The 24,374-nt window shown below is 57.3% G+C and overlaps 1 protein-coding gene across 1 annotated transcript; it reads right to left on the bottom strand.

The window, feature by feature from the left end:
- Nucleotides 1–1,406: 1,406 nt before the first annotated feature.
- On the bottom strand, nucleotides 1,407–22,262 carry SNX8 (sorting nexin 8; the record flags this gene model as incomplete). Its single annotated transcript, XM_079718307.1, has 12 exons — nucleotides 1,407–1,572; nucleotides 3,972–4,121; nucleotides 4,407–4,556; nucleotides 5,476–5,544; nucleotides 9,139–9,271; nucleotides 9,902–10,062; nucleotides 10,973–11,053; nucleotides 13,445–13,566; nucleotides 15,423–15,540; nucleotides 18,397–18,587; nucleotides 21,955–21,975; nucleotides 22,199–22,262. The coding sequence occupies 12 exons, from the start codon at nucleotides 22,260–22,262 to the stop codon at nucleotides 1,462–1,464; spliced, it is 1,371 nt and encodes a 456-aa protein (XP_079574433.1). The 3' UTR covers nucleotides 1,407–1,461.
- Between the last annotated feature and the right edge of the window lie 2,112 nt (nucleotides 22,263–24,374).

Raw genomic sequence — 24,374 nt, forward strand, 5'->3', positions numbered from 1 at the left:
CCCCTCATCCTCCAGGAGACTGGCCAGCCCGGCACAGGAAGGCACACGTTGGCTGCCATGGGGCTCCAATGGGGTGGGGTGTAGCTGGCCTCCCCGCACGCCTGTGGCTTTGCTGGCACAGGCAGAATCCACGTGTGGGTGAGCCCAGGCCCTGGTGGGCACACTCACTTTGCCCTAGACTGTGGCATGTGTCAGCTCACCAGGGAAGCCTGCCTGCCACCCAGAGCCTCTGGGTCCCACGTGCGTGCCTCACACCGAGGGCAAACCCCAGAACCAGGCACGTGTTGCAGGAAGGCAGGCATCTCAGAGACCCTCCGGTGCAGTCGACCTCTTCCAACGCCCTCCCAAGCCGGTGAGAACCGTGAAGGACGGGGCACACTTACACAACAGGGGTTCAGGGAAGGACACACCCAGGCCCCAGGCGGACGTAAGCCCACACGGCTCCAGACGGCCGCCCCCTCGGAGCAGGCTCTGGGCCGGCAAGTGTGGCAGGGAGGCTGGAAGGAGGGTTCCTGCTGCCCCGAAGAAGCGAAGTTGGTGTAACAGAGGGTTACCAGAGCGACACAGATCCCCCCGCAGAGCCCACTGCCCTGCCAGCCTCGACGTTCACGGTGTGGCCTCCCAAGAACAGACAGGCAGCCGCCTGCACCTGGACAGACGGCGGAAGCGTCGGCTCACGGACCTCCAGACGCTTCGGTCCCTGCTTTGTCCTCCACACCTCAGACCGCCGGGCACACGACAGGGTCACGGTGTGAGCGTGCACACGTGTGCATGCCGTGGAGGGAGGGACACAGACACCAGGGCCGCCAGGGCTCGCTCACAGTTCGGGCCCAGGGACCCACGGGCCCCCACTCGCACGGCCAGGGCTGTCTGTGGGCCGCAGCGGAAGGTCTCGCTGGCCAGTTCCGTGTCGGACACGGCCACCGCCGTCCGACGGCAGCACGCCGGCCGCGGGGACGGTCCTGCCCCCGTCTCCCCGCTCAGCTATTTCAGAACCCTCCCGACTGTTCTAGCACATGGGCCCAGGCACACGCCACCCTGCACGATCTGCTGTGTGCAAACCATCCCTGCTGCCTCGCCCTCTGTGGGTCCTGGCAGAAAACCATTCCAGGGACTCTCAACACTGTTGCCACCAGACTGACGGGCCACGGTGTGCGTCGGGAGGGCCGGGCAGGGTCAAGGGCAACCGGGACAGACCCCGTGTGGCCACAGCTTCCGTGGACGCCCGGCGGCCTAGTGCGTGTCCTCGGCCTTGCTCCCCGCGAGGGGAGGGGAACCACGGCCACCGGGACCCAGCCCCACCCTGCCTGGGCATCGGCTCTTCCACAAGGGGCTGCAGCCCAACGCTGGGCCCCCTCGGGGTCGGGGCAGCCACCACGTGAAGGGAAGTAAACAGGAACACACCATTTGGAAAGAAGTTTTAGTGAGGGCGCCGGAGCTGCCGCCCACGTCCTCCCGGCACTAGTGAGGAGACAGGCCGTCGTGCGGGGACCTCGATGGGCTTGGGGCGCCGTGCGGTCCAGCGAAGAGGCACTGTAGCTTGGGCTGCAGGTCGTTCCACACCTTGCTCATCTGGAGGAGGAAGGGGCAGGGCGGGGTGAGGAGATGGCGGCTGCCCGCGGCCTGACGCGCCAGCTGTCTCCTCCCAAGACACCCACGGAAAGAGGAGACGCCCGTGCAGCCAGGCCAGCGCACGTGTCACCTCCCCCAGAACTCCCAGACTGGGGGCGGGCCGGCCTGCCCACCCGCATCGCGGCCCAGCGCTCCGAAGACCCCTCCACAGACCAGCCCAGGTAAGGGCGACCTGCAACCAGAGGTCACGGTGGCCAGTGCCACCGCCCCTGCACGGGGACAGAAAGGCACAGGTCTGCTCGACGTAAGAAATGTCATCACTGGGTTGCTCCCTCTGATAGGTCTGCAGGTGCCGGCCTTCTGGGCGGCTCAGAGGCCAAGACAACGTCCACCAGAGGAACACAGACACAGGCAGAGCGAGAGCAGGGCGACCGCCACCACAGCTCCCGGCCCCAGGCGTCTGCGCGGAAGCAGGCTGAGCAGCGAGGCCCGTGTCCGAGACCAGCACTGGGGCAGCGGGGCTCGCATCACAACAGGAAGCAGCGTGGCCCTGGGAACACGCGGCTGGAGCAGAGCCTAGTCCCCGAGTTTCGAGACCGGGGCACTCACGAGTCACCCACAGCGGAGAAATCCAGTATCGCGTCAGGAAATGTCCCCACCGGCCGCCCGGACCTGCCCTTGAGGATCACCAGCGTACAGCCCTACCTCCCCCAGCGCTGCTGCTGCCTTGGCCACACCTGCAGTTCCCACACTTGTACCCAAGGGCACCCTGGGCACCCCAGCGAACTCCAGGGGCACCACGAACTATGAGAAACGCTCAAGGGAAACTCAGCATTTGTCACAGGCTACGTGGACCACTGCTCTGACGCTGTCTGGAGCTAACAGTGTAAGAAACAGAACCATTAAAAAGGTACTTCGGCCTCGGGCTGCTGTGAAAAGTCACCGAGGCACTGAGAGAAAGTCAAGGAACTTCTGTCTCAGACGGGCAACATTTCTCACTCGTGCCCGACTCCCTTGGCGTCCCACTGAAAGCACAGACCCTTGAGTCCTGGGCCCACCGGTTCTGAAAGCAAGTCTGAGAGGGATGTGTACACTAACCCACACGCTGACCACACCCTCCAGGCGGCTCCAGCACTACTGGCTCCAGACGGCTCTAGCCCGGCCACCTCCCGCCTGGATGCACCATCTCGTGTCTTCTACCCCTGAATCCGCACACCCAGCTGCCACCCGGCACCTTCCCGAACTACAGGTCTGAGCTCCCTCCACGGGCTGCTCACAAAAGCCTCCCTGGCCCTCCGGGCAGGGTCGCCAGCTTCCCAGACTGCACCCCGGCCCACCCCCGGGGCCCCGCATGGGACCCGTGCCCTCCAGCTGGCTGACCTGTTGGGATCTCCCACTCCTTTGGTGTCAGGGATGCTTGCGGGGCAGGTGTGTACCCAGCACAGCCACAGGACCTGGCACGGAACAACGACCAAGCGGCCCATTTCCACCAAATCCCCGAGCCGGTCTCGGAAGGCTGTAAGGGTTATATTCTACGCCACTTTTCAGGTAGGGAAACTGGCGCAGAGGTTAAACAACCCAACCAAGGCTGTTCAGAGCTCAGGACTGGTGCAGAGCTGGAAGCTGAGACAGCTAGGATGTGAGGTCCAGAGAGTCTGAGCCTACACTACCTCCCCGCCCCCCGCCTGCGTATCCAAGAGCTAGACGCGGCGCCCAGCAGGTGTGTCCCTCACAGGAGGTGCCGGCGCCCCCAGAGCCGAGAAGGAGCCCAGGGTAGAGGGCGTCAGGGAGAAGGAGGGCGTCGGCTACTAGGAGGCCAGCGAACGCAGAACTGGGCAGGGACCTTCCAAGCGTCCCTTCAGCCCTGGCCGCACACACATCCCAGGCTGTACCTGGGGGCAGCGGGCAAAGAGCCAAAAACCAAGCTAGCGCTATGTGGCTGACACAGGCTGTCGGCGCGGTCCGCAGGGCCCCCGGCCCGTCACGGCGCTTCTCAAGGGCTCAGCAGGGTCTTCAGAGAAACACCCCATCTGCGGTCCCCCTGCGCCTCCTTGCACTGACACCCACTGTCTGCTCTCACTCCTGGGGATTCCATGTGCTTTGCCTCTGACCTCTGTCTGGAACTCGGCCAGAAGCGAAGAAATTCCTCCTTCACGGTCCTGCTCTGCTCTCCCACCACCCGGCCCCCCGGGAGCCACAAGGACAACGTCAGGAGCGTCATCGGCTACAATGGGACGAGCAGGTTCGGACGGGAACGGTTCCGAGTCCTAGCTCCCCCCGCTGCACTCACTTCCCAAGTAACTCTTCAAGGTCAGCCGCGGGGCTGCCAGACCTGCAGGACGGGCTGCTGCAGGAAGAAGGGCGCTGGCCCGGACGGCAGGGGTGTGGGGGGGACCCACCTCCTTGTGCCCTTGGATCTGGGAGCTGACGAAGGCCCCGAGGATGTGGGAGGTAAGGGGCAGGTAGACGTGGACCAGCTGCGTCTCCTGGTGCAGGCAGTACAGGGAGAAGTAGTTGCGAAGCTCCATCGTCTGGATCACGTTCTCCTGCTGCAGAGCAGAGAGCCCCTTGCGACTGACCCGGCACACGGGGGGAAGCAGGAGCGCCAGGGCCCACACCCCGCCCCTCCTGAGCCCAGGGCCAGGCCCCCCCTCCGTGCAACACATCGGTCACACCGGCTCCGTCAGCCGGTGCTCGCGCGTCAGCGTCCCAGCAGCTCAGGGAGCCAACCACAGGAAGCCGGGGAGGACGGCCCGGGGCCCGGCGGCAGGTGTGGGAAGGTGCCCCCAGGCCCGCCCACTGCCCCGCAGGCAGGCCCGGGCCACCCGGCCCACCTCCACAATGCGGGACTCCAGCTGCTCCACAGACTCGGGCTCGCGGTCCTGCACGGCGGCGCTCATCATCTGCCTCTTCATCAGGCTGTACTTGTGCAGCGCCCGCTGGTGCTTGTGCAGCACGCCCTTCTCGTGCCGCTCACAGAGGTCCTGCCGGGAGGAGGTGGCACGTCAGCCCAGGAGGCGGGAGACACAGACAGCACCCGCTGCACGCGGCCTCCACGCCTGGAGGCGAGGACAGCTTTTCCTGCTTAGAAACAGCTCACAGGCACCCCGCTCACTCCACTCTCGGTGTTCGTGGAAGGGAGCATCCAGCTGAGCCACCCGGGGTGAGCTGTGAGGGGGTCACGGTGCAAATCAGCAGAGCCAGAAACCCACGGGGAAATGAGCAGTGCAGAGTGGGGACAGCCCTGGACCTCACACGTAATGCTGAGCAAATTCCAGAAAGCCAGTGTCCCTCCAGCAGCAAGATCAGTCTCCTAAAGGATGACGCACTGGCATTTCCGAGGCCCTAAGGTAACCATCACAATTCCTGTGGGAATACTAGCCACGGAATCACAGGGCTGCAACTTCAGAGGCCACTGGCTGCTATCCCACCCAGTAGAGGAACCCCTTCTAGAACCGTCCCCACCGGCGCTGGGCCAGCTCCCCCAGAGCTCAGCACAAAGGATCCTCAGGGCTCACAGGCGATCCATCCCGCCACCGATGGTTGGAAAGCCGCCCCTGCCCCGAGCTGAGGCCTGACGTCCCAGAACCTCCACACCCTAGAAGAGGCGGCTCCCACTGGCCAGCCCCTCGTGTGTTTATAGAGAGCAATAGCAGTCACACTCACACTCACACACTCATGCACACGCACCCCTCGCTCTCACATCGGGGAAGCCAGAGGCCTGCCCACAGCACCCTGCAGGACACACAACCCCCTCCCCCGGGAAGCCTGCAGGAGGCCCATCCGCACCCCGCAGCCCTGGCTTCAGGCTCTTTTTCCATGTCCCCCAGAGCCACACCCTTGAAAGGTCACAGCAGCCTTCTCAACAGCTCTGTCTCTGACCAAGCAGCAGCCGAGACTCACTTTATAGGACTGGAGCAAATCCAGGAAGAGGTTCAGTTTCTCCACCACGTCGTTCTCCTCCTGTTTGCCCTGGAAAACACGGGGCAGGTGGGCCAACACTGACCGAGCACAAAGGACCCAGAGCCAGGGGTGCACACCCACCGCAGGCCTGGGCCGGCTCGGCCCCCAGAACTGTGGCCCAGCTGTGCAGGGGGCCCCGTCCACACGACAGCCCGCCGACGTGAGGCCAAAGCCTCAGAACCCGCAGGTGCACAAGAACGGGGGCCGGGTGCCCTGTGCCCACCTCGCGTCCTGCTCGCCTCCCTACCCGCCCAGCAGCCTGGCCGCCCGCAGACAGCGGAGCTGGGTTTAAATGGAGGAGCAAGTGGGAGGGATGTACCGGGGACAAGGGGAATCGCTGCAGTTTCAACGAAAGGGAGAGAAGCATGGCCTGCGAGGGGCCGAGGGGAGGGTCTGCAGCTGCGGGACTGAATCTGAAGATTTGGGTGGGGGGGGCGGACCCCGCACACGCCTCTGCACCGAGGTTGACGCGGGGAGCCCCGCGGCGTCATGGGAGGGGGCTGTTCGCCGACTGGGTGTCCTGGTAACGACAGGGTGAAGCCCCGCTCCTGGAGTCACCCACCGCACCCGCCAGGCGTGTAGCCCAGCGCCGCTCGCACGGACGAGCCACATCCACATGGCCAACGGGCACCGATGCTTGGAGCCGCTCCAGGCAGGCGGAGTCACACTCACACTCACACCTGGGCTGGGCTGCTCCGGGCTCCAAGTTGGTGCCTGGAGACGAGCGAGGACAGCACGAGGGAGAAACACGGTCTCTCCACCTCCTGCTCCAGGAACGGCAAACATGGACCTGCAGGCCACCACGCACCCTCCCCCTGTCGCCACAGCAACGGTCAGGCTACGGTGGTTTCCAGGGAGCCCCCCATGCTAGTTCTGTGGTCCCAGCCATGTGTGCTGGGGGCTCTCGCACCCTCACCTCCCTCAGCCACCAATATGCGTCACGTCCCTCTTCCAGGTGCGCTGAGCCCTTCTCCCAGGTGTTTGCTGAGCCCCGCTCCCAGGTGTTTGCTGAGCCCCGCTCCCAGGTGTTTGCTGAGCCCCGCTCCCAGGTGTTTGCTGAGCCCCTCTCCCAGGTGTTTGCTGAGCCCCTCTCCCAGGTGTTTGCTGAGCCCCTCTCCCAAGTGCAGCACCAGCTCCTCCAGGAAACCAAGCCCCTTCTAAAACCTCTAGAGCTCCAGCCATGGCAGAGAATGAAAAGTTCACCCCAGAAACCGCACATCAGACTCGGTATGAGGAGGGAGCAGGCAGAAGAAATGAAGAGAAGTCCAAGGCCGCTGGGGGCACAAGCGCTGGATGGGAGCCGGGGGCTTCCACCCAAGCTCCGGCACCAACTCAGGGGACCCTGGGCCCTCGGGCCCGCTGAGCCTAGAGGTTCCCAGCCATTCAATCCCGCACCTACAGTCAAGGTTCTAGCCAGTAAGGTGACAGGAAAATAACAGGCACGTTGCAGGTTTTTTCAACTCAGAAAGGGAAATACCAGATGGCCACAGGTGCCCTGTCCCTCCTGACTGGGCAGGGGACACAGGAGAACAGCGGTTCCTCCCCGAGTGTGTAGCAGGGGGGGACTCCTGCGTGTGTCATTTGCTCCCAAGTCCCATTTCTGCTCTGATGCTGTGCAAGACCCTAAACCACCAGCGCGTGTGCCTCTACAGAAAGCACACGCCCTGGCACCGAGGAAGAAACAGCCCCACTGTGAGTCTTGCTTGTCTGGCTGGGACATAGTTATCAGGTCTCCTAACAGGTCTGGGGAGAATAAAACTGTGATACATAAAAACGGAATTCAGAACTAGCCCTCAGATATCTTCACTTGCACAGCAAGAGTGAAGTGGAACCCTAGCTCTGACGGATGAAAGTCCTGACAGGACATTTGGTCCAGTTTCATGTTAAAACTGTATTGATGGGGGGCTTCCCTGGTGGCGCAGTGGTTGAGAGTCCGCCTGCCGATGCAAGGGACGCGGGTTCGTGCCCCGGTCCGGGAGGATCCCACATGCCGCGGAGCGGCTGGGCCCGTGAACCATGGCCACTGAGCCTGCGCGTCCGGAGCCCGTGCTCTGCAACGGGAGAGGCCACAGCAGTGAGGCCTGCGTACCGCAAAAAAAAAAAAAAACTATATTGATTTCACTTCAACACAGAAACCACCAAGAGCAATGAGGGACGTTCAGGCAACAGCACCACGCGCGCAGACATGACACTGCAGAGCAGCATCTGTGAGGAGCCCCGGAGGCGGGGGGAACTTCCAACTGCACCACATCAGAAGCCTGACGCCCGCCACCCCTCTTCAGGGCAGAAGCAGCATCCAAATCTGAATCAGAAAAGATGCTGGAAATGATCGAGTTGAGGCTCCCCCCCCTGCTCTGTGCACCCCCTCCAGGTTACCTGTCCAAGAGGGAGCTGTGGGCCCAGGGCCTGGGTCCCGGCCACAGAACAGCTTCGTTTGTATGCTGTACAGACTGAGCTCTGAGTACAGGGCCAAGGGTTAAACAAAAAGCTGTTAATGATCTAGGCCAGCTCCCTTGTTTCTAATCACAGAGAAAAATACCCAGGGAGCAAAGCAGCCCGAGCGAGGTCCCAGCACAAGACACAGGCCAGCACAAAGCAGGCCGCCCGAGCTCGCCTGCCTCTACCCAGCCAGTCCTCTGACACCACGTTCCTGGTCCCCAACCCCGCCCCGCCCGCCACGGAAACGTGGGCTCCTCTCACCTGGAGATGGGCTGGGCCCCGTGCCAATTCCACGGGACGCTCAGTGTCTGAAAGACACACTCAGGCACGGGGACCACAGGGGAAGAACACCAGGAATGTGGTCAGATTCCCTTTGCATCACTTAGAGCTGTCCTGGCACCTGAGCGCCCCACCTGGAGCCTGACAACCCCCCAGACCCACCCGTTGCTGTGGTCCCGTGACTCGCTACTAAGGAGCTTTGAGCCTCAGCCGGGTAGCAAGGCCTCCATTTTAATGCATTTAAAACCAGCTACCAGCAGCCTAAAGCCCATTTCCCCAAGCACTAGGAAGCAAACTCTCACCCTCAAAATTATGTAACAGTTTTATAGCATAAAAGCACCCAGATGAACATTTCCCTCTGATGGTAAACACTGTATCTGCAAATTAACCCCCAACGACTACAAGACTCTTTGCAGATTTCCACAAACACCACCTGCCCATAGAGCAGAAGCATTTCCTGAGGTAAACTGGGTGTCTAGGGCGAGACATAGAGGGATTCTCTGGGAGTGCTGGGAGCTTGGCTGTTCTGATGAGCTTTCAAGTGGCCAAAGGCTGCTTGGCTACGACAGCACCATGGGAGCAACCTGGGTCCACCCGGAACACCCTGGGAAGTTGCAAGATTACATCTCCAGGGACACAGCACATCTTCTAATCTCAGCAAGGTCAGATCTCATTTGTCCACGTCATCAGCAACCCTCTCAAGAGCGTAAAGGACTCACAGGGAGCCACCCGGAACAGACAGGGATGTGCCCTCCTGACCTGAGAACTGCTGCCCACTCACTCGAGACTCAGAACTGTGACGTCCGTCTCAGAAGGAGACGCTCCCACACACCACAGCATAGAGCGTTCTCCGAAACAAGCACCTCGGAGAACAAACCCACTCACCTGCTGTGCAGCCTTGTCAGCGAGCAGTGCAAATTCAACAGACAGGCCTTTCAGCGCCTGTTTGAGGGACCCCCATGTGCTACTGTTCAGAGTGGCCCAGGAGGGGAGCGGGGTCGTGTCAGACCCTAAAGCACTGAGGAGGAGGAAACACACAGGGGTAGAGACACTCAGGCCTGGAAGCTGGGCGGGCAGCCCACCCTACGCCCCCCTCTGCCCAACAGCACACCACCCCAGGGTGGCCGCCCTGCACATCTCCCAACCGAGGTCCCTGCTACTGGAAGAGCAGGAGCCCCGGGAGTCTGTCAGAAAGGTAGGATCTCGATCCACCAAGACCTGGAACCAACTGTCAGTGAGACCCCGAGGGAACGTGTGCACGGCACGGTTGAGGCACGCAGTTCTGGGGACCGCTGCAGAGGGCAGCGTCCTGGCTCAAGGCCCAGCCCCTCCTCCAGAGGAGAGGAAGCGTGACCAGCCCGGCACGGCCCTTCCCTGCTCAGATGAACCTTGTCTCAGGCCTGACCCTGACAACGGGGGAAGCCCCTACGTTCGGGAACCCCGATGCTCTGCCCACGCTCTCCACCTCTCTTCTTTCTTCTAAATGCGATCTCGTCTCCCCAGCCCTTTCCTTCCCCTCTGGGGTAGGAGGAGTCAGAACGAGAGCCATTATGGTAAACACGCTTTCTGCTCCAAGCCCGCCACCAAAGGCTAAATAAAGACCCTGCCCCGCAAAACGGACCCCATGGAGCCCACCAGGGTCACCTGCCTCAGCTCCTTCCCGAATATGAGGAGGTCAGCAGCATTGTCGATGGCCCGCGACACCATCCGCTCGGCCCTGTCGCGGAGCTTGTGAAAGCTGTTGTAGATGTTGCGGATCAGCTCCCGGCTGACGGCGAACTGAGTCTGGATGTCGGCTGGGAGGAAGTCCTGAGGGGGGAGGAGACTGGGCATCACCAGATGTGAAAACCTTCCAGAAAAGACGAGCATCAGGAGAGGAGGCAACTCCGTCGACGGGGCGGGTAAACGAGCCCAGACCCCCAGGCCAGGTCACGCAGCGCCCAGCCCAGGAGCCCACGTCTTTCTCCAGCGCCCGCCCTGGACCCCTCTTCTTGTCCAAAGGAGACACAGAAACTGGCACTACACGCACACCACAGAAAGTACGATCTGCAAGCTCGACACGATGAACCTGCGGTCCTGACTCTGCACGAGGCCCAGGCCTCTGTATTTCCTCATTTATTCCCGAAGGGTAACTCGTCACCAGCTTCAATATTAACTACCTATTAATATTAACTAATGTTAACGACACAATCCTTACAAAACAAAAGGCTTAGGAAATAAAATGAAGGTAACAGAGTCTGTATTTTTGTATGGAGAAGTAGTTTAAGAAGAAATAACAAAAACAAAGCTACCAAATAGCTACTTTCATCCTTTGGAGAAAGAGACCAGATTAACTAAATTTAAAAATAAACCAATGCATCGATCCCCTGAAATCCAAAAAGCTGATGGCCAAGCATCCATGCATCTGAATCACAAAATGCCCGAGGACATGGCACGAGGGGCCGGTGGGCCCTGTGGTCGGAGACGCTCAGTCACACCTGGGCCCCTCTGCCTAGGCGCTTGGGACCTTCCAAATGGCAGCCTCTCTCTCCATTTCCTCGTCTGTAAAACGGGCACGACACCCGCTGGGTTTCAGATCAACTGAAACAAGGGTCAAGGGAGAAAACCATGCGACCCATCTTAGCACGATGTCTGGCTCACAGCAGAGGCAAAACAAACATCACTAACTGTTCACACGATTACTGCTCTGGGGGAAGGGATCATCAAATCAAAACAGTACCTTGGCCCGAGCAGCCAGCTTACAGTTCATGAACTCGTCTCCCACACACTGAGCGGATTCCTTTAACTTGTTCTGCACATCCTGCAAAAGCGAGAGAGAAACACTTGACCCTCAACCAGCCACAGAACCAGAAGCACGAGACCAACTGAGCCACCAGAAAGCAGGGTCTCCACATGTTGGCCTTTTTTTTGGGCTGCGTTGGGTCTTCGTTGCTGCACACGGGCTTTCTCTAACTGCAGCGAGCGGGGGCTACTCGTCGTCGTGGTGCGTGGGCTTCTCATTGCAGTGGCTTTTCTTGTTGCGGAGCACGGGCTCTAGGTGCACAGGCTTCAGCAGTTGTGGCTCGTGGTCTCAGTAGTTGTGGCTCGTGGTCTCAGTAGTTGTGGCTCACGGGCTCTAGAGCACAGGCTCAGCAGTTGTGGCGCTCCGGCTTACCTGCTCCGCAGCATGTGAGATCTTCCCGGGCCAGGGCTTGAACCCGTGTCCCCTGCATTGGCAGGCGGATTCGTAACCACTGCACCACCAGGGAAGCCCTCCATGTATTTGCTTTAACATAAGTATTCTGTAATCTCTTCCTGTCTCCTGTTCCATTTTTTTCTCATTGGCCTTAACCTTTGGGGTGGTCGGTCTTCCAGAGGCAGGAAAGCCCGACCTCGTGACAGGACTGCGAACTCCAGCTCTGGAGTGGAGCTCTCTCTCCAGAAAGACGGAAACTCCACCTCCAGACCAGGGACATGAGTACTTGGGACAGACGTCAGAGTCACTAGATGCTGGAAGATCCCACGTGGGGCACAGACACAGGGACTGAAGTCTCCTCCCTTCCTATGATCAGACCCATGGGGTCGGGGCCCCCAGAGCCCTGGGAGAGCTGACGGCAGAGAAAGGGCAGCATTGGGGTCCTGAGCCCCGGCTCTGAGCTCTGCCCTCTGACAGGAGGCTCCCTGGCAAAGCCGAGCCTTAAGACGAGCCCCACAAAGAGCCACGGAAGATACAGGCAGAGACCCTAACGTGCAGCTGTGTGTGGGTGAAGGAATCGTCACATTTCAGAGATGCCTTGAAGAGCATGTGTCCCAATTCCCTCATTTTACCAAGAAGCAAATGGTGCTGGGAGGCCCAGGGACAGGCGTGTGTGTGAGGGCAGCCGGGGCCGCTGGAGCCTGACGCCGCCCGGCTTCCGCAGGAGCTCGCCCTCCCGCCCCCCTCCCTCTGCCTCGAGCTGAGCGTGGCGCCCTCGTCCCAGCACGTCCCTCTGCTGTGGTAAAGATCCCAGTGCTACAGAAGCCTGTCCAGCCCCAGGGTTCAAAAGACCCACCCTCCCAGCTCAAGGGCAGAAGGCCACAGCATGCATTCCCTGGATGTCTGGGACGGGTCCCATAAAAGGGGCAGACCGACAGGCCCCCCGGGCACCGCAGAGGGAAAGGCCACAGCGTCTCTAGGGGTCAAAGGCCCCTTTGGCCTCCAGGGAGAGAGAGGTAAAGGAGGCGGCCAGGCTTGTGTGGAATCCACCTCTGCGTCTCTGCGCCCGCATCTTCCCGCGGCCGGTGAGGGCACGTCTGTCGCACCGCAGGCCATATGGGGCGTCCTCACTGGAGCCCCCTCCGCCCACCCCAACAAGGAGAGGGTCCCTTGGGGAAGCCTCTGCGCCTCCGAAGAGCTCAGCCCTGGGCGCACGGGGCTGTCCAGGCGGTGCCTCGTCGGGCTGTGCCTCGGCGTCCTGATGACGGACCAGGACGGCCTGACGGCAGCCTGGAGAAGGATGCTGCCGCTCCAACGTCGCACCGGAATCAAGGCCCACACAGAGCTAACTTCCCAGGACACACGTCCACCCTGCAGCTCGGCCAGGGAGACTCAGCGGGCGCTCCCCGTAGCACTGAGTCCAACCCAGCCTTCCTTCTGTTTTATTATTTTATTTTGGCCGCACCGCACAGCCTACAGGATCCTGGTTCCCCGACCAGGGACGGAACCTGCGCTCCTTGCAGTGGAAGGGCGGAGTCTCACCCACTGGACCGCCAGGGAAGTCCCCAGCCTTCTTTTTTAAGTAAATGCACATTCACATCTGGAGTCGCTAGCCTGCCTGTCAACCCTCCAAACCACAGAGGCTCCTGTGTATCAGCTTCAAACCCTCAGAGACTGCCACCCCTTCCACACAAAACCCTGCGAAGTCGGAACCGGGATGCCCCTTAGAATCATACTCAACATGTTACCTTGGGAGAATATAAGTCATATCTGTGTTTGTCCCATGTAAATAGATTCTGTCATGGCACCCAAACAAGGGGATTAAGGGGAGAGCACGAAACAAAAGCAAATTTAAGAATGAAAATAAGTGGGACTGAGTGGGCCTGGGTCTGACCCCTGGTTGGGGAACTAGGATCCCACAAGCCGCGCGGCACGGCCAAAAAAAAAAAAGAATGAAAGTAAGACCCGGGGAGCCTCAGGCCCCAGCATGCAGACAGCTGGGCGGCAGGTACTCACGGGGCCACTGAAGGACAGGAACAGCTTGAGCACAACGTCCTCAGAGAAGGGTGGGTGCCGGGCCACCAGGTTGATGAAGCGCTTCAGCGCTCTCCTCCGGGCCTCGATGAATTCCCTGTCAGCTGGACACAGAACACGGGGTGACCACACAGCGCCTGGGGCACAAGCCCACGCGACCTCACTCTCGGTGCCCGACGCCTCCCACATGGAGAGCTCGCCAAGCCACAGGGCCAGCCGGGGGCACTGGGCACGGACCACAGGCTGCAGAAGGCGCACCAGACCCCCAGCTCCGCGCCCTGCTGCCTACGGACACACCCAGTCCGGGATCTGCCGAGGAAAAGCACACAGCCCGCTGGTTTTACTCGATGGCATTGGATCCCGCACTGTGATCCCTTTCTGATGCTGCTGTCTATGAACAAACGGGTTTTCCTAAACTCATATATATATATATACATATATATATATGTATATATATATATATTTTGTGTGTGTGTGTGTGTGTGTGTGTGTGGTACGCGGGCCTCTCACTGTTGTGGCCTCTCCCGTTGCAGAGCACAGGCTCCGGACGTGCAGGCTCAGCGGCCATGGCTCACGGGCCCAGCCGCTCTGCGGCACGTGGGATCTTCCCTGACTGGGGCACGAACCCGTGTCCCCTGCATCGGCAGGCAGACTCCCAACCACTGCGCCACCAGGGAAGCCCCTAAACTCATATATTAATTTGACCCAGTTTTCCTGTTCACATCACTTATTACTCACTCTCCAATTGTGAACTGCTTTCGTTTGGGTTACGTATTTTCACTCCAAGGGCAAAAAAAGTAAAAGTGTACAATGATGCACTGGGAGTATTTAAATCCAACCACAAATAAAAATGGTATTTAAAGTATTATTTTTAAATTATTGAAAAACAGCTGGAAGAGGATCTCCCCCCTCAAGGCCACCAGGACCCCATCCACTGAAGGCTATGTTTTCACTAAGGCGGAGTCACACGACCAAGCATTGCAGGACAGTTTCCAGGTTCCAAGTCCTACCCACACCCAATCAACCTTGCTGCCTGGATTTCACTGAGCGTCCACCTTACTCCCAAAGTGTTCCCAACTCCTGCCCTCAGCATCCTTCCCCTTCCACGTGACAGTATTTGTTCCACGTGCTCAGTTGGGGCAAGAAGAAAATGACATTATCAGGTTCTGATCTAGTCAGTGACGGGTGAAAGCAGCACTTTAGGACGTGGAAAACGGCAGGAAATCAATGGCCGGCTTTGGGTACTTGCCTTTGGATCAGGTTTCATCTAGAATCTGAGAAAAGGGCTGTGGGTGAAGATCAGAGAGACCTCAGAGGAGGCCTCAGCTGACTCCTGCGCTCTGGAACCCTGGGACAGACAGGCCAGTGCAGGGGGCACGGAGACACCTGTGATCCCTCACCTAGCCCCAAGTAATCGCCGGCGAAGCATGAAGATGAGATAGCCACCTGCTATTGTTTTTATCTCCTTTGAGATGCAGGTTAGGTCACTGGGCTGACGTTCACTTCTGTTCTCTCGCAGAGCACGTTACACTATGGTGGTGCCCACCGCTCTCCTAGAGCCGGCAAAACAAACAGCGCTCCTGGTCCCCCACTCAGGAGCCCCCGGACGCCTGGCCTCTGTCCTCTGGGAAGGAGAACTGGGGTACACTCCTTCTCCCTTGCAGAACGGGGTACTTCCCTACGTGTCAGCTATCAGGCAGGAGGCTCACGTAGCTGAGGGCACCAGGTGATGTCACCGTCCCGTACCAGACCTGGGCTCTAAGCCACAGCTGCGTCCAGATTCCCCAAGGGCTGGTGCTGCACCACAGCCCTGCTACCGTCCCATCCCTGCTGGGCAGAGGGCCAGAGGAAGATGGGCCACGAGTGGAGAGGGGCGTCCATCACGGAGCCAGGACCTCAGCACAGGGCGGGGGGACCCCACCCCCCTACGCCCCCCGGCCGCCAGCAAACCCAGCTTTACCTCCCAGCATCCTCTTGGGCGGGAGGGCCGGCACCATGCGGTACGGGAACTTCTGCAGCAGCATCTCGTGGAAGACCACGAAGTCATTGTACCGTCGATACACGCAGGACTTGAAGCGCTGCAAGAAAAGAGGTTCGGAGCTCAGTAGAAACCCTCACACTTCACAGTTTCCCCTTACCTTCCCCTTCCACCACTAAATAGAACCTGTGGAAATAACAGGACTAAATTCCTCACCTTCTCTCACCAGGCCTTTACCAGAAGGAGAAATCGTCTATGTCCTTGATGGATGGAAATAGAACTTTTAAACACTGCATAGCTCTAACTGTGTATTTAATTAACCGTCTATTATTCTGGATCTTCTGAACAAGAAGAGTCTCCTTACAGGAGTTTTCACCTATATGGCAGCATCCCTCCTCCCCTTAGGTATCACATGGGAATACCTTTGAGGGTATGTCCTCAACATACACTTTCTTTTTTTTCTTATTTTTTTTTTTGCGGTACGCGGGTCTCTCACTGTTGTGGCCTCTCCCATTGCGGAGCACAGGCTCCAGACGCGCAGGCTCAGCGGCCATGGCTCATGGGCCCAGCCGCTCCGCGGCATGTGGGATCTTCCCGGACCAGGGCATGAACCCGTGTCCCCTGCATCGGCAAGCGGACTCTCAACCACTGCGCCACCAGGGAAGCCCCTCAACATACACTTTCAAACCGTGCTAACACAAGCAGCACTGCACCTCCTGAAACAGACCCAACTGCCTAAAAGCAGACCAAATGCTGAACACGAAGACTGAAACACGGCAGACGCGCAACTCAGACGAAACTGCCGACAGAGTCCACCCTGAGCCCGCCCTTGATAAACCTGCAGGTTCCTCAGGATTAGCATCCCGTCCAGAGAGCGGCCTCACTGGAGTCGAATATAAGGGCTCTCACGAGAACCAGCATGAACAGCGATCTCTGAAATTAACTGTGTTACACTAGTTACTAATTAACATCACCGACTGGAAAAAGCCAGTCTGAGATGGTGACATACTGTGTGGCTCCAATGACACGACACTCAGGAAAAAGCAAAGCTACGGAGACAGTGAAAGATCAGTGGCGTCTGAGTGGAGGTGGGAGAGGGGTGAAGGGGGCGGAGCACAGGGGACGCTTAGGGCAGTGAAGCCACACTGTGTGGTTCTACAGCGGTGGACCGAACCCAGAGGGTGTACAATAACAAGAGTGACCCGTCATGTCAACTGTGGACTCTGGGTGACAAGGACGTGTCTGCGCAGGTTCATCACCTGTAACAAATGCACCGCCTGGCAGGGGGGTGACAGTGGGGGAGGGGAAGGTGGGAAATCTGTTCCTTCAGCTCAATATTGCTGCGAAACTAAGAACACCCCCCAAAAAACAAAGTCTATAAAAAAGCTAAATATATACTACACGAAGGACAAATATGAAGCCACGTGTGTCCACCTCTGGCGGGCATCGTGCCACGTCTGCACCTGGGGCCAGGCGTCTGGCATCAATGAACTCTGATTTCAGGGGTTCCCCTAACAGCAAGCACGCAAGCAGGGGCCACAGCCCGAGGAGCCCCACGGCCCAGGAGCCACCCCCGCGGTCCTAACATTAGCGGGCTGACCCCTCCACGCACGTTTCAGGAGGTGACCTGGGCAAAACGGCCTCCTTCTAAAAACGTTCGTTACGAGGTCATCAGTTTACTTCAGGAGCGGGCAGTTTAACGAGACAGAAGATAAGGCCACTCTCACAGAAGAGCAGCTTGTCACACGTGCGGGGCACCCGGCCCGTGGGCGACGAGGCCCCGGAGGAGGCGCCGGAGCCTCCATCCTCACCACGGCCGAGGAGGCCAGACTGCGGCAATGCCAAACGGCAACGCTGTCCCCGAAACACGTGAGGGCCTCCTTCCCTCTCTGACCTCTGCTCTCCCCCTTGGCAGCGACACTGACCAGTGTCAGAGCGAAGTTTACTCCCAGACTTCTGTCATCCTGCCTTTAAAACACAACGAAACAGGGCTTCCCTGGTGGTGCAGTGGTGGAGGGTCCGCCTGCCAACGCAGGGGACACGGGTTCGTGCCCTGGTCCGGGAAGATCCCACATGCCGCGGAGCGGCTGGGCCCGTGAGCCATGGCCGTTGAGCCTGCATGGCTGGAGCCTGTGCTCTGCAACGGGAGAGGCCACAGCAGTGAGAGGCCCACGTACCAGGAAAAAAAAAAAAAAAACCACAATAAAACAAAAATGCTGTGATTCTTGAGTCTCACGGAACACGGCAAACAGCGTCCGCGACGGGGAACTGCTCCCGGGTTCTGGACACGCGCCTTTCTCCCTGCGATGACGGTCGTGATGCTTTCCCAGCCCAAGCCCTACAGCACTGCTTCCTGAGCGTGTGACCCGGGCAGCTCTCAGTGGCGGGGGCAGCACTGACCCTGCGAATCTGCCCCCCGCCGCACACACACGGGTGCTCTTGGTTCGCCGATGACTTAATCCCCAGGATAAAGAATAAAAGCTCCCATCAGAACGTATCCTAACTGAACCAAGATAACAGGCGAACGGACAAAAAGATAAACGCTGCAGATGCCACAGGGTTCTACGCACCCGGCCAACCCCGGGGCCAGGCGTCTGGCATCGATGAACTCTGATTTCAGGGGTGCCCCTAACAGGGACGGCAGCACCATTTGGGGGATGAGCCCCGCACACTGGACTCGGGGTGTGGAGCCCACATTCTGTGGGGTCCACGCTCTCACCCTCAGGGACGTCCCAGCACCGCAGGACCGCCCCAGGCTGGCCCGTCCAGGGCTTGCGCTCCAGAGCCCGACCGTCTTGAGAGGCAGGATCCCAGAGCTCTGGCGGCGAGGGCGGGCAGGGCCGCTGGGGGGCGGCCACAGAGACAAGCATGCTGGGGGGCCCGCCCGCCGCTGTGGGTCTTCCCGGCGGCCCTCCCCCTCCCACCACCTCCGCCCCGCACTGCGTGCCGCAGGTACCTGGCTGGAAACCTCATACTCCACGTGCTTGAGGAAGAGGCCCTTCTTCTCGGGGATGAGCTCCACCTGCACGGCGTCCCTGGCCAGCAGCTCCTGCAGCGTGAGCGACAACAGGAGTGGGTTCCCCGGCGGCATCTGCATCCGACTGGAGTCCGGGGCCCTCGGCTCGCTGACCTGGGGCGCTGGTGAGTCTGCAGGAGACAAGGTGAGCGCAGCTGCTCAGACAGGGAGGCCGCCCCTCAGACGCCGCCTGCTGGCTCAGCACGTGGACTCCCGCCACGTCACCCAGCCAAACCCCGTCCTGGCCCCGGTGACGCTCATCCATTCAGGCTGGGGGGTCCACTCAGGGCCACGTCCTCCTCTCATATAAACCACCACGCCATGAATCAGCAACACGCCCACACGGCCAGGACCGGGCAAGTCTAGTTTTCAACTTGGGCAGAGAAAAAGAAGTGAAATATTTGCAAGTTACGTGCAAAAATAGAGTCCTCCTTTTCTCCAGAGTCAAGAAAAGGGTTAAAACAGAGAAATGGGCCACACGATCTTCTACATTTCCTGCATTTCCAGAATCAGAGCACACTGCATTCCTGCCACCACAATCATTCTAATGTGTAAAAACCTGCATGCTTGCTTGAGCTAGAGTGCCTGCTCACACAAATCAAAGCATTAAGCCCTAAAACTTCAGCTTCCTTAGACACAAGAAGTCACCCACGTATCATTCACAGGACAGGGAAAGACAAATCAGAGATTTTATATCTAACAACCTGCCAACAAGCAAAGAAATCCTGTTAAAAGGTCAGCTTGGTTTTTAGTACAGAGAAGAGTTCAGAACTTTAAAGAAAAAAAGGTTCTTTTCAGTTAAAAAAAGAAGATGTTTAAGGCATCCCTTGGGAGAAGAAGGTCTCATTCCAAGCAACACTGCTATAAACAAATACAACAAAGGGTAGATCCCATTTCTCCACCGTCTCAATTTTCTACAAGGTCATTGTATCACTTTTTATGATTTACTTCTTAAAGTAATTCTTCAGTGCAAGATTCTGGTTTACATTCTAATACAGAATTAATGACCAGATTATTTTCATCTGTGAAATCACTCAGCATTTTAGGATTTAAAATATAGCTGCCTTGAACTGACCTTAAAGATTAAGAAAATAAACAAGGGCTTAACTTGTATCTGGGAATCCCCAAGGGCCTCAAAACTCCATACAAAAACTAAATGTCGGGCTTCCCTGGTGGTTCAGTGGTTAAGAATCCGCCTGCCAGTGCAGGGGACATGGGTTCGAGCCCCAGTCCAGGAAGATCCCACATGCCACGGAGCAACTAAGTCCGTGTGCCACAACTACTTAGCCTGAGCTCTAGAGCCCCTGAGCCACAACTACTGAGCCCACGTGCCACAACTACTGAAGCCCACGTGCCTAGAGCTCTGTGCTTCACAACAAAGAGTAGCCCCGGCTCGCCGCAACTAGAGAAAGCCCACACACAGTAATGAAGACCCAACGCAGCCAAAAATAAATTAAAAAAAAAAAAAAAAAACACTACATGTCATGTGCTCTAAAGGAGGCTGCTCTCAAGTGAGGGCATATATCCCAGGGTCGCAACAATCCACCAAGAGCAGGAAGAAGGTATTAGCAACTGTACTTTTCTTTATTTTTTTTAATTTTTTCATTGCACTTGTACTTTCTATCTCTTTCTTTTTAATTTATATTATAATGTACATAATAAGAGTAGTAGAGTGTAGTACATGCATACAAATTATTAAAATATGCATATGTATAAATTATGTACATGTGTATGAGTGCATACAGGTGTTGCACGTGGGTGTGTGCGTACGAGTGCATACATACGTGAGTGTGTACGTGTATGAGTCTGAATGAGGTGTGAGTGTGTATATGTATAAATGTGTATGCGTACATGTGTGCACACACATGTATGAGTGTGTGTACATAAGTGTCTGTATATAAAGTGTGTATACGAGGGGGGGTGTCCCCAACTGGCAGTCCCCAACACCTTAATGACTAAAAATGTGTGGAGACCACAGCTCTAGAATGTACCTGTTCTCCGAAGTCATCCCAAGAGCCCAGCCCCTTTCCATGTAAAAATATTTTTACATGGAAAGGGGCCTTAAAACTGTGTTTACCCGGTCTCCTTGGGGACCACAGAAATCCTCAAGGAGCCAACAAGCATTTCTTAAGTACCAGCTCCAGGGAACACGGTGATGAATAAGACAGGGTCCCTGGGCTTCCCTGGTGGCACAGTAGTTGAGAGTCCGCCTGCCGATGCAGGGGACACGGCTTCGTGCCCCGGTCCGGGAAGATCCCACGTGCCGCGGAGTGGCTGGGACCGTGAGCCATGGCCACTGAGCCTGCGCGTCCGGGGCCTGTGCTCCGCAACGGGAGAGGCCACGGGAGAGGCCACAATAGTGAGAGGCCCGTGTACCAGGGAAAAAAAAAAAAAAAAAAAAAGGGAGCTAGACTGTTATAAAATATGGGAGCTATAACTCCCATGGCAATTACCAAGAAAATAACCCCAAAAAAGTATAATAACCAAAACTATGTGGGAGTGTAAATGGAACACTAGAAAATACTTATTTAATGTAAAAGAAAGCTGTAACAAAGGAACAGAGGAAAAATTAAATTAATGGGGGAAAGATCACTGGAAGAGCACCAGAGGTCTCTATTAAAATTTTTATGTAAGATAAAAATTAATACATGCTCAATAGAGAAAACTTTATGATTTTGTTGTTGATTAAAACACGATAATGTCCCAAGACAGAATGTAAGCTCAATAATGATTACCAAATGATCACATGCTTCTGAGAAATCTGAACTTTGATCGCCAGAGGATTTAAAAGACAACTCAAAAGACACATTTTAAACCAAAGACATTTCTCTCAACCACCCTGAGAACAGCCCCTTTGCAGAAGTTTCAATCACAAGAAAGCCACCATCCCAAACATCAATTTACTAAACTAAGACACCCATATTTTCAAAGAAAAACAAAAATTGAAGAGCAAAAAAGAAGGGAAAAAGACCATTTCAGACAGGCTGCACTGTCATGTGATGGACCACACACTGACGAAAGGGCAGAAATGCAGGGAGGAGATTCTGGTTTACCAAGGGTGTGGATGTCAAGGTCACCGACAGGACTTTAAGACTCTCCTCAAATGCAGCCTCCTACACCAGTTTAAGCAGCCCCGTAAGACCAGGGCCTGGAAGAGGCACCGTCCACCAAGCCAGCCCCCTCAGAGATGAAACAGCTCGGACAAGAGAGGCCAGCCAGGCCCCTGATGAACGGTGATGGACAAAGGCTGGCCCTGACCTTAGACGGACACGGGCGGAAATCCAGTCTCCGACGTCCCCAGCAGTGTGGCTGGCGAGTGACGGCCTCGGAGCTCTCCAACAGGCCTCTCCAAGGGTGTCCCTGCAAACTCTCCAGCACAAAACTGCTCTACCATGGGGTCCCCTGGAGTCGGAAGCCCTGGCCTTGAAAAGCCACCCACTGTCCTGACACTGGGCCAGGAAGCAGCTCTCAGACCCGCAGGCTGAGAAGCAGGCTAACGCCAGCCCACACGGATGGCCCCTGTGGGCACAGAACGAGACAGCAGAGCTCAGATCACCAGCTCCCCGACACGTTCGGGAACCCTTGGCTCCAGCCCAGACCTCATTTGCTCCAAGCCCAAGAGAGTCTCTAAGTCTGCTGAGTAAAACTTAGCACATGCTCCCCCACGACAACAGGTGTCGGGCCCTTGGCTCCAGGCCGGCCCACGGGTCAGGGCCTCACGGTCAGTGTGGCCGAGCCTCACACTCCCCTCCTCTCTGGATATCTCGCTCCGCTGGCTCCAGGGTGACAGCGACAAGAAGCGGCATCACTCCCAGGCCGGCCACCAGCGCACTGTGTGACCCCAAGGTCACACAGCATGAAAAGGGAAACAGCCAGCTAGGAGTATTTAACAGCCATTCAGCTCTGAGATTCTGGGATTCTCCAAGTCGGTTATCCACAAATCAAAGCCATGAAACTTCAAACACACACACAGACCAACTATCCTTCCCAACACACTTCCATCGGAACCTTTAGGCAGCAATCCTGCCCCTGGGATGCATCCCAAGACGTCTAACCCCACGTGCTCTGTTAGCAGCTAACATCTGGGGCCCTTACTCCCGAACAAAGCTTTGGGAAACAAACAGGATTTGCTGAATAAACCACTCTGACTCGCACACATCCTTGCTTTATCTAAGCAAACCTCAGCAAATGCTGACCAACACGGAAGTCCAGACTGGGAGACCCTGCACAGTGAGCACAGGGCGCCACCCACGGGGGCCAAGGTCAGCCTGGCCGCCCCGCACGATCCATGCCAGCTCAGGTGGGGTGCTGCTCTAAGCGCTAGGAGAAGGTCCTAACCCCGCCCGCTCAGCCCAGGCAGCCCTGGGGGCCTCCCTGCTGGCAGAGCACCCCTCAGTGTGAAGTGCCTTTCGAGCCACGAGAGGTCACGTGGCCCCCAAAGGCAGCCAGTGCAGAAGGTCCCTATTTTCTTCGTTTAGTGGCAGGTGCATACGAACATGTCTTCTGATGGACTCCACGCTCAGGGTTCCACCACCACTGCCATCCTCGGCTGCTGGCTCACCAGCATGTGGGGACGGCAGGGACCAGCGAGAGACAGCACAGTCACAGGAGCTGAAGTCTCCAAACTGAGCACGCATCAGGACCACCTGCGGGCTCGCCCGCACGCTGGTGGTTAAGATAGCTCTTATCAAAAAAAGAAAAGTGGGCTTCCCTGGTGGCGCAGTGGTTGAGAGTCCGCCTGCCAATGCAGGGGACACGGGTTCGTGCCCCGGTCCTGGAGGATCGCACATGCCGCGGAGCAGCTGGGCCCGTGAGCCATGGCCGCTGAGCGTGCGCGTCCAGAGCCTGTGCTTCGCAACAGGAGAGGCCACAGCAGTGAGAGGCCCGCGTACCGCAAAAAAAAAAAAAAAAGTGTTAGCAAGGGCATGGAGGGACTGGAAGCCTTGTGTGTGGCTGGTGGGGCCGTAAAAGTTGGTGCAGCCGCTGTGGAAAACAGTGCAGCAGTTCCTCAAAAAATTAAATATAGAATCCCCATAGGAGCCAGCAATTCCACTTCTGGGTCTGTACCCGAAAGAACTGAAAGCAGGAACTGGAAGACATATGTGCACAGCCATGTTCAATGCGGTATATTATTCACAGTAGTCAAAAGGTGGAACCACCCAAGGGTCCCCTGACAGATGAACACATCCACAAAATGCGGGCCATCCACACAACGGAACACTACTCAGCCTTAAAAAAGAAGGAAGTACTGATGCCTGCTACATTGTGGATGGACCCTGAGGACCAGTGAAATAAGCCAGACACAAAAAGACAATGTATGATTCCACTCACGTGAGGTCCCTAGAGCAAATTCACAGAAAAAGAAAGCAGATGGTGGGGACCAGGGGCTGCGGGACGGGAGGATGGAGAGGGAGCGTTCAATGGGGCAGAGTTTCCATCTTGCAAGATGAGTAAGTTCTAAAGATGGATGGTATCAGTGGAGGCACAATATGAATGTACTTAATGCCACAGAACTGTACACCTAAAAACGGTTAAAATTTTACATTATGTATATTTTACACCTAAAAAAACACAGATTGCTGGGCCCCAGTCCCAGAGTCTCGGGCGGGGCCTAAGAATCTGAATTTGTAACAAGTTCCCAGATGATGCTGCGGATCCAGGGGCCACAGCGTGAGAACCACTGTCACAGGGCGACCAGAGGGAAGGAATTCAGGGCCTCACCCAGACCCGTGCCCCTCGTCTAACAAAACGCAGACGTGCACAGATGCTGCCACCAGACTTCCTGCAGTCGTCAAACGCGGAACGAACGACATTCCAGACGACGACCTTTTCACCGAAATCACATGAAACGGGGCCGCAGACGCCATTTTCAACCTGAATGTTCCTTCTCAGGCTCGTGAAACTGTTTCAACCTTTGA

This window comes from Hyperoodon ampullatus (genome assembly GCF_949752795.1).
Source record: "Hyperoodon ampullatus genome assembly, chromosome: 14".
In the NCBI taxonomy this organism is placed as follows: domain Eukaryota; kingdom Metazoa; phylum Chordata; class Mammalia; order Artiodactyla; family Ziphiidae; genus Hyperoodon; species Hyperoodon ampullatus.